General features: G+C 37.2%; 2 protein-coding genes across 2 annotated transcripts in view; both read right to left on the minus strand.

Annotated features, from left to right (window-relative positions):
• Positions 1-2,367, minus strand: part of LOC103144636 (E3 ubiquitin-protein ligase TRIM39-like) — an 8,068-nt gene extending 5,701 nt beyond the window's left edge. Inside the window, exon 1 of the mRNA XM_007561708.2 lies at positions 1,714-2,367. The gene's annotated coding sequence lies outside the window, so the exon portion shown is untranslated. The remainder of the gene's footprint in view (positions 1-1,713) is intronic.
• A 7,765-nt stretch (positions 2,368-10,132) lies between these two features.
• LOC103144678 (GTPase IMAP family member 7-like) overlaps positions 10,133-10,319 on the minus strand; it is a 9,510-nt gene continuing 9,323 nt past the window's right edge. Inside the window, exon 3 of the mRNA XM_007561772.2 lies at positions 10,133-10,317. Within this exon, the coding sequence (XP_007561834.2) occupies positions 10,294-10,317 (24 nt within the window). The 3' untranslated portion in view covers positions 10,133-10,293. The remainder of the gene's footprint in view (positions 10,318-10,319) is intronic.

Raw genomic sequence — 10,319 nt, forward strand, 5'->3', positions numbered from 1 at the left:
TATATATATATATATATATATTTTTTTTTACAGCATCTTTAATTATATAATAAGCCAATGTTATTGGCATATTAGAATTAATTGGAGGCGGATGTGCTTTAATGCCAGACCTGGAACACACTGTTTTCTCGTTTTCTTGGTTGACGCGGTAGGAAGGTCAAACAAAGAGAGTTACGCAAATGTACAAGTCCAGTTAATCCCTGGAAACAATTTACGGATTCTTGAAGGTGACACGATCATCTGTTCAAACAATTACATGCAAGTAACTTGATGGGAATGTCCATTGTTACATCTGGAGGAAGAACGGGGATCGTCCTAACCGGTGATGTTTGGCTGCTTTATAAAACAAATGCCATCATGAGGAAAGTGGAAATATTGACTCACCATCTAAAGACATCAGCCAGGAAGAAACATTTTTAGGCACAGATTGGTTTCCCAAAAAGGATAATGACTCTGAGCGCAGAGCCAAGGTGCTTACAATGTGGTTTCAGGAGAACAAAGACAGTATTTTGGTGTGACCATCACAAACTTCTGATATGAATCTTATGGAGGAATTGTGGGAGGATCTGGAAAGGTGTGAATGAGTGAGGCTTTCTACAAAATGGACTCCGTTCCACCAGTCCTGTCAGGAGAAATGGCCCAAAACTCCAGCAAACCATTGTGAGAAGTTTGTGGAAGGAAACCCAAAAGGTTTGACCCGAGTCATGCAGTTTAAAAGACATCCTGGCTACTGTCCCCATGTATGTAGACGTCAAAATTTGAAGAACGTTACAAAGGAATCTAAGAGTTTTCATTTTGGTCGTTCTAACTAACCAAAAACAAGAGATTTAATTTCAGACAACAAGAAGAAAATGTGCATGAGTGTTTTTTTATGTGGTGTGTGTAAATATCTGGCTTCAGCTGCATATAATTTCATAAACAGTAGTTTGTGCCAAACGGTTAACACAGAGCGCAGTTAAGAAGCAATTCAAAAACAATCGTACATACTTGCTGGTAGTAATTCTTAACAGTTTGCTCCATGGCCTTGTTTATAATGGCAGTCATAATAATTAACCCTAATAATGTTATTTAATAGGCGAAATTAAATAACAGTGAAGGGAAGTGAGATTTAAAAGCATCTGTACTTCCTGAACATTTTTTCACGTCTGCCAGGTTAAAGTCCAGAGCCTGACTGGGATCCCCTTTGCTCCATTAGTCGGCTGCGGTTTGTTGTTGTTTTTAACGCATTCAAGAGGATTTTAAAAATAGCAGCCTGCACATTCCTGCTGCAGGTGGAGTCTGCAAGCAGCCGACGGGTTTCCAAAAACATGGTGACTGCTGGGGATCAAATGCTGTAATTTTGCTCTTAAAATCATAATCCCTTTTCCAGCAAAACACTTGGAGTAATGTTACGTTTTAAAGATGTTGCACAAATAAATTTCGCCGTAAAAACGTAAAAATGTTCAACTCGGTTCAGATTATGTTAGCATTGTAAGTTTAAAATGTTAAATTGTTTAAATGATTTAGTCATTTAATTATTACATTTCATTTAAATAAACATTTAGTACTATTATTATTATTATTATTATTTATTTATTTATTTTATTACTATTATTATCCAGGTTCAGCAAAAAGCATTATTTCTGGAGATCTTGTTCAAACAGTAGCACAAATTTGTTCACCTCAGCTAAGAAATAATCATAATGTTACGTATAATTATTAAAGATGTCTTACCTGAGTGGGTCGACGGCCTTTCCCAGCTGTGTTAACTTCCACGAGACTCTTTGCTCTTTTTATGTTGGAAGCTACTCCCACCGATTAACCGGTTTCTCCAGTTTTACCGACTCTCTGCTCTGAGTTTTCACTTTAGAGTCTCTGAGAAACACCTCCGTGATTTCCACATCAGTTCTGTTTGTGCACTGTAAACTTTAGCTTCTACGCCTTGATCAATTTGAAGTCCTTTTACCTTAGAAACGGGTTCAAAAGCTGCAGGTAAATTTAACCCTCAGACATTAATCAATACTGCTTCAATCAAAGCTTAAAACACACTCCAGACAATTTTATTTAACACACTCTAAATCCCTGCTGGTAGTTGTTTTTTTTTTTTGTTTGTTTGTTTTTGTGGATTTCACAGATTTCAGCTCTTGTACTCCTTGAGATGTTGACTCATGATCTGAATCACAGATCTGTCAGGCTCTGGAGGATCTGGAAACTGTTCCATTTTTCTTACATAAGTTATAACTTCAACAACTCACAATAAGAACTGATTCATCTTAAATATGCCATTTACTTTCCTGTCGTCGTCACCTTGTGAACATCACAATAACCTTATTTGGATATGTGTGTGAGTTTGTGTAACATATTTGCATGAAGACTTCCATTGTAGTGCTCAACGTTGTTTTAAGATCATTATTTTTTATCTCTTCTTCAGGTTCCTGAGTTAGATTTCTTTCTTTATTTTTCATATTTATAAAACTGTAAAATAATCAATATTTATTTACATATACATATATGCACACACACATATAGAGTCAAACTTATGTTCTGTGTGAAAACTCATAAGTACAGTGTAAGAAATAAAATAATAAAATAAGTGCATTGAACTAGAGGGGTCTTTCGTTTGTTCCTTCCTTTGACTCAGGTTTTCAAATATTACCTTGTACTGTCAGTTCTGACCTGATGATACCATCGCCATCATGTTGTTTCATTGTCAAGTTATTGTTTTTGCTCATGGATTTCTTTCTCCTGGCCACCTTTCTTTGTGGGTCAGATTTGTTTAGTGTCCAGTTCATCATTGTTCTGTCTGAACACTTTTCTGTCTGCAGCCTCTCTGGTTACCTTCAGCCTCCAGGATGAACTGAAATTGAAACTTAGAAAGAAGAGTTTGAATTTCAATTCAGTCTGTTTGTATAAAAGCTCTTCACAACTTCTGTTTTAAACTTTTCTACAACTGTCTCTCTCTCTCTTTTCGACTTTCTATGTATGTTGTGTTTCTGGGTCTTCGTGATGATGTTTGTTCATTGATGTTCTCTAACGAACCACACAGAACAGCTGAACCTTCAGTTCACAGAAAGACTATGAAGGTTATCCATCACATAAAGCACAATAAAACATACTGAAGTTGTTGTTTTTTTTCTTGTAACATGATAAAACGTGGAAAAGCTAAAGGGGTTAAGAAACTTTAGTGAAAACCTTTGTGTGCCATTTCACTACGTCGACCTTCTGATGTAACACAAGCTTCATAAATCTCACCCAGTGAGTTTTTGATAGGTCGTCATTACAAAGCGAGGGAACAGAATGTCTCAACGGGATCAGCTGGGAGGATTCGATGCCTCGGATCAAGTGTCATTTGTCACAAACCCAAGAACGAGTACACAAAACAAACAGACGGTCTAAAATTAACCCTTCAGAAATACCAAGTGGTACTCAGGTACAATAAGGAGTAATAGAAATTCGAAAATAGTCCTTTCTTTGTTTTTTTTTTTTTGTTTTTTGTTTTTTTTTTTCAAACAAATGGTAAACACCCTCTTTGTGTGCTTTGGTCAACGGCAAAAGCACTTTATTTAGTCCAGAGTACTACGAAGCACTTTGCACTACAGTCAGTCACTTATGCAGATATTCATTCACACATAGAGAGCGAGGAGCTGCATTGCTGCAGTCTGACAGAAGAGAGGCTGCCATATAATCAGCACCACTGGACCTTCTGACCACCAGCAGCAGGCAAGGCGAATGAAGTGGCCCAACATTGTGACAGATGATCAATATGGTTTCAGAGGAAATAGATCAACTTAACAGAAGAAATCATAGACAGGATGGATAGAAGGAAATTTGCAATTGGTGTAGATCTCAAGAAAGCCTTCGATAGCATCAATCACGGCATCTTACTCAAAAAACTGGAAAGGTATGGAAGTTGGGGAGTAACATTAAACTGGCCTAGAAGCCACATTAGGAAAAAGGAAACAATTTGTAGAAATAAGTAGTCAGAAATCAGATTTATTAAGCATAAGTACAATGACATATTCAGAGTATCAAACCCTGTGACAATACATTTGCAGATGATACTAGTATCGTCTGTACCAGAGAAAACATCCAACAACTCTCAGAGGTGGTCAATACAGAAATGAAAAAAACTACAACTTTGGTTCAAAAACGATAAATTGTCATTAAATTGACATAAAGCTAAATTTATGATATTTGGAAACCACAATATGCAAGAAAATAATGCAATAAAAATAACTATTGACAGTGTTGCTTTAAAACGAGTCCATGAGATCACATTTCTGGGTGTTATACTGGAAGATAAATTTAGCTGGAAACAACAGATCTGCCTAGTAAAATCAAAACTAGCCAAAAGTGTTGCTGTCTTGAGGGGAATAAGATTTGTCCTGGACTACAAATCTTGGTTGATTTTCTATAATACACTCATCGTACCACATTTGACATATTATGTGGGCGTTTTGGGGCAATACATGCAAAACAAATTTACAGCCATTGTACATAATACAAACAAAAATCAATCTGAATACTACATGAAGTGGGATATTGGGAACATGCAAACCTGCTATTTTTTCTTTCATTCAAATGTACTGAAGTTCTGGGACTTTGTAAAATGTAAAAATGTACAATTCAAGATTAAAGTAAGGCTACATTCACACTGCAGGCCAAAGTGACCCAGTTCAGATTTTCTTTTTTTTTTTTTTTTGCCTAAATGAGTCAGTCTGAACAACACAGGTCGGATTCTTTTCAAATACGACCCAGGCTACTTAGATATCCGATACGTATCCGATTCAAATGTGACCTGATTCTGAACGGTCAGGTCGCATTCATCATCTGACCTGAACGTCATTGATACTTGACAAACCTCACTATTCTGCGTCATGAAACAACATCCATGGCGGACTAGCATGAGGATTAAGTTGTTAACATTCTGGCTCCGGTCGGACAACAACTTCAAAATCGTAGGCTATGCTCCACTATTAGCATTCATGTTTATGTCCGCAAAAACTGAGCACTTCTTCTTATGGCGGTTGGTAAAACACTGAGCACGCTCTCTCTATGTGTGACGTTATTGCGCCCTCTACTGCGCATGCGGGGCATTTTCAGGTCGGAATTAGGTCATTTCAGGCTGCAGTGTGAACGCAGCCTAACTTCCAACACAATATGCAAAAAATGTTTTGTGACAAAGGGTGTTATAATTTAAGAGAAGGATTAGAACAATCAAAAAGAGCTTTGGTTTATTAGTCTGTGGTATAGATTTATGGAATGGATTAAATGATGAGGTTTTTTTTTTTAAAGTACAAATGTAAACCAGCTTTAAGAAACGATTTAAATATGAGCTTTTTGGGAAATATGTTATAGGATGTACATTTGTACATTTAAGGGTGAGAATGTGATGTTTGAGTATCATTCAGTGTGGGAATCATTTAAGAGTTTATCTGGTGTGAGGAGATTTAAACGTTTGTAGGCTATGAGAGAGGCAGGAAATCATGAGATCTGGTACCTTATCTATCTGCTCCTTTTCGAACAAATAATGCAAGATTGCATGTCACTGGACACGGTAATTTATTTAAATTTTATTTTGTTTTTACTTTCTGTCCGGTCTAAATAAATAAATAAAGGAAAATGGATGAAACGGGGTTCAAACTAGTACAGGATTTGTACTGGTGTCCGTGAAATAAACATCTCAAAGTTGATCAAACTTTATTACTTATAAGGGTTAAATACCATTGGAACAAACAGCATCAGACTCTTTGCCACTCTATAAATGCAATGCAAGTGTCTTAAAACATTTATAAAAACATGTTAGTTTTTTTGTTGTTTTGGTTTTCTTTCTTTTTTTTNTCTGAACGGTCAGGTCGCATTCATCATCTGACCTGAACGTCATTGATACTTGACAAACCTCACTATTCTGCGTCATGAAACAACATCCATGGCGGACTAGCATGAGGATTAAGTTGTTAACATTCTGGCTCCGGTCGGACAACAACTTCAAAATCGTAGGCTATGCTCCACTATTAGCATTCATGTTTATGTCCGCAAAAACTGAGCACTTCTTATGGCGGTTGGTAAAACACTGAGTACTCTCTCTATGTGTAACGTTATTGCGCCCTCTACTGCGCATGCGGGGCATTTTCAGGTCGGAATTAGGTCATTTCAGGCTGCAGTGTGAACGTAGCCTAACTTCCAACACAGTATGCAAAAAATGTTTTGTGACAAAGAGGGTGTTATAATTTAAGAGAAGGATTAGAACAATCAAAAAGAGCTTTGGTTTATTAGTCTGTGGTATAGATTTATGGAATCGATTAAATGATGAGGTTTTTTTTTTTTAAGTACAAATGTAAACCAGCTTTAAGAAACGGTTTAAATATGAGCTTTTTGGGAAATATGTTATAGGATGTACATTTGTACATTTAAGGGTGAGAATGTGATGTTTGAGTATCATTCAGTGTGGGAATCATTTAAGAGTTTATCTGGTGTGAGGAGATTTAAACGTTTGTAGGCTATGAGAGAGGCAGGAAATCATGAGATCTGGTACCTTATCTATCTGCTCCTTTTCGAACAAATAATGCAAGATTGCATGTCGCTGGACACGGTAATTTATTTAAATTTTATTTTGTTTTTACTTTCTGTCCGGTCTAAATAAATAAATAAAGGAAAATGGATGAAACGGGGTTCAAACTAGTACAGGATTTGTACTGGTGTCCGTGAAATAAACATCTCAAAGTTGATCAAACTTTATTACTTATAAGGGTTAAATACCATTGGAACAAACAGCATCAGACTCTTTGCCACTCTATAAATGCAATGCAAGTGTCTTAAAACATTTATAAAAACATGTTAGTTTTTTTGTTGTTTTGGTTTTCTTTCTTTTTTTTTTTTTACATATTTGTTAAAACTGTCTGTCGTGACAGTGTGATGTGAGACAGCTGATGTGTATATATCTAGGTCCTCTGCCTCCACCGTGCCTGCTTCTCCAGCTCCATCTCTAATCGAGCTGCTTCTGATAGGTACCTTTACTGGCCAAGAAAACTGCAGACTGGAGAAGAAAACGAGAATAATGCACATCACTCCACGGGCCACTAGAGGGCGGTCTGACACCAGGAATACATCATCCAGCGATAAACTTTAAAATACCAATGAACAGGAACAGATTTGGATGAAACGAACTCAACATACTTTTTATACGAAATTAACTGAAAGTTAGCATTGCAATTTCCCTCTTAGCTCTTTTTTTCTCCATGTTAGCAGGGGGGTGCATTTTTCTTTTGGCACAGCAAATTATTAGCCTGCCAATATCTGCATGCCCTACATATTTTCCCCAAATATTGTCTTATTGATGTGAAACTTAATGCCAGCAGTTCATAGAACAAATGTGGTTATGTAAAAAAAAATGCCACCTTGAGATGATAAAACAAATATATATACACACATATGACATATAGTGTAGTCAATTTATTACCAGGGATGGTATAGTTACTTTTCCAAAGTGGAAAGTGGAAAATTCATCCATCAGCTAGAAAATGTGCATCACAAAGTTACACTTTACTGATGAAGTTCACTGCACAAGAGAACAAGGCTGACTGCTGCGGTTTCCTGTTAAAGCCGTTTACAGGCAATGTGCAGACGCTTTCGCAGCTCTGACAAAAACAGGTGAACTGAAACATCCTGTGTGATGTTTCAGTTGTCTTAAAAGATTGTCATATATGGAATACATTAGAAAAATTAGGACTTAGGTTATTCTTTATTTTACATACATTTTGATTGTCAGAGTTGAGCAGACGTTTAGACCATGACCAAGACATGACCTTTAAAGCTGACATTTAAGGTGTGAAAACTTTGTGTTTTGAGAGCCGTGAATAAACTTTGAAAGAAGAACTCTGTAGAGTGAGAACAGAAGAAAGAGGAAAGTTAAACTGGACAGTGAGACGTGACTTCTCTCTGTTGCTGACAGGAAGTGAAACTGCCTGTTACCGTGTCTCACGCTGGAGAAGGGTGTATGAAAAGCATGTTTCTACTTGTCACTTCGCTCTCATTCTCTGAGGGTCTTCAAAAAGCTGTTTTGGCCTGTTGGATAAATAAAATGACAAAATGCATTTTGCCGTTTTTGATTGTTCTTGATTGTCTCAGTGCCTCATCTTAAATAGGATTATATTCAAATCATGTCTAAGCAAGATCTAGAGAAACTTTATCTTTAATTGCACTGATTGCTGCAACAGTGTCTTCGCAGGTCTGCCTAAAAAAATAAATCCTCCAGCTGCAGAATGCTGCTGCTGGTGTTCTGACTGAAACCAGTTCACACCAGTTCACAGTCCCTACACTGGCTCCCTGTAGCTCAGAGTATTTAACATACTGCTGCTGGTTTATGAACTACTGAATGGTTCAACATCACAGTATATTAAAGATCTCCTGTTGCTGTATCAACCTTCCAGACCCCTCAGGTCTTCTGGTTCTGGTTCTGCTCTGCATCCCCAGAACCAAACAGGCGAAACACCAAGTGCGTTTAAATCTAGACTAAACACCCAGCAGATTAGCGTTGCATTTGAAACATTATAAATGAAACAACATTCTTATGTGTAATGACAGCACTGATAAAATGTAATGCTGCATTTGTTGACTGTGTTCTATGACTTTGTATTTTTGTGTTTTTTGATGTAAAGCACTTTGAGCTGCATTTTTACTGAAATGTGCTATACAAATAAACTTGAACACACAATGCCATATGACCCTTGCAATACAGAATTGTTCTGTATTAGACTTAAATAGAAATAAAAGCTGCAGGGGTTTTGTCCTGTAACTGTAGAGTTTTATTGTACACACCATCATCAATGCCAGTGAAAAGGCACTGTAATAAGGGGCCCATTTTGTAGAGCCAACAGGTTCTGCCATAATCCAATAGCACACATTTTCAGTCTGAAAGCAGGATTTCATGTCTTTCTTCTCAAAACTTATAGTGCTTGAACTCAAAACTTCTGCTCTCTTTCAAATATTCACTGTGCTTTCTCAAATCTTTCTCCTCGCACTCAAAACTCGTCTCTCTGCTTGGATCAAATCTCTGCTTGGAAACTGGAGGTGGACAGATTGATCCTGATATTGATAATATCGCCTGGCAACCTCTCAGCCAATAGACTGAAAGTGTTACACTGGGTGTGTTTGTTTCCTTCTAGTGTGTGTGTGTGTGTGTGTGTGTGTGTGTGTGTGTGTGTGTGTGTGTGTGTATGGCATTCTATTGGCATAAAAAATGCCCATACTATACTAGCTGAAGAAGAGCATGGAGCAAGGGGACAATGAGAGGAACACTAAAATTGACAGAGAAACAATTTTAGTGTTTCTTGGGAATTATAAATCAAAAGGGGAACAAACCTAACTCTAGTATGCTCTAATAATCTGGGCGCTAACGCTTGTATTTGCCTTCACTGGGGCGGTTTAGTTTGATGTCCACCAACTCTATGAAACAACTTTTTCTTGTATGAAATGGCTGAGTTCAACTCTAAGAACATTCCTTTTGGACTCGAATATCTTGTCAAAAGCTTTGCAGCGATGCATTCTGTACTTTTTTTCATCCTGCTGGTTGATCCAGTCGTCTGTTAGCAAAACTGTAACACTTGGACAAAGTTAAAACAGGTGACAGAACAGCAAAAGCTCTGCTAAAGAACCCTGTAGCTGAATTAAACAACTGAATTCATTATTAACATGTTGTGAGAATTATGCAATATTACGGATTACAAAATCCAGCTCCAAACTCAAATGATACACATTTTAATTTCATTTTTAATTGACTATGCTGTGTTTTACTCTCTGTCTGATATGCTGCAGTTCTGAGTGATAACTATGCTGTTGTTAATATCAGTTTTTACGTCTGTTAAATGATGTGACTGCAGCTGTTCTGTGGGTTTCTGTTGCTGCTTGTACTAAAAATACTCCAGCAGCTCGTCTGTTGCGAATCTTTAAGCCTCGTAACAGATAGTCAGTTATTTAAATCTCTATTGGCCTGAACTGAAGAACATTTTTCTCATTAGGAGACAAGGAGCTATTTTGATTCAGCAGTTACAATGATTCGTTAGTTGACCAATGAGGAGCCTTTGTTTAAGAAGGACAGATCCCAGCAGGAGAAAGAAAGGAGTCATGTTGAGAATCAAAAACACTCAAAATATTTGGTGAAAATCCATTTTAAATTCCTTTATTTCATTCAGAGCAGCAAATCTTAGGACAATAATCATGATGGAGCTGCTGTCAGTTTGAGACCAGCTGTAGAGATTCTGTAATCAATCCAACCCGATTATCTGGTCCTAATAATCGGACCAGATAATCGTCCGATTATCTGATCTCAGTGGGATGTTCTC

The sequence above is a fragment of the Poecilia formosa genome, unplaced genomic scaffold (genome assembly GCF_000485575.1).
Source record: "Poecilia formosa unplaced genomic scaffold, Poecilia_formosa-5.1.2 Scaffold130, whole genome shotgun sequence".
Classification (NCBI taxonomy): domain Eukaryota; kingdom Metazoa; phylum Chordata; class Actinopteri; order Cyprinodontiformes; family Poeciliidae; genus Poecilia; species Poecilia formosa.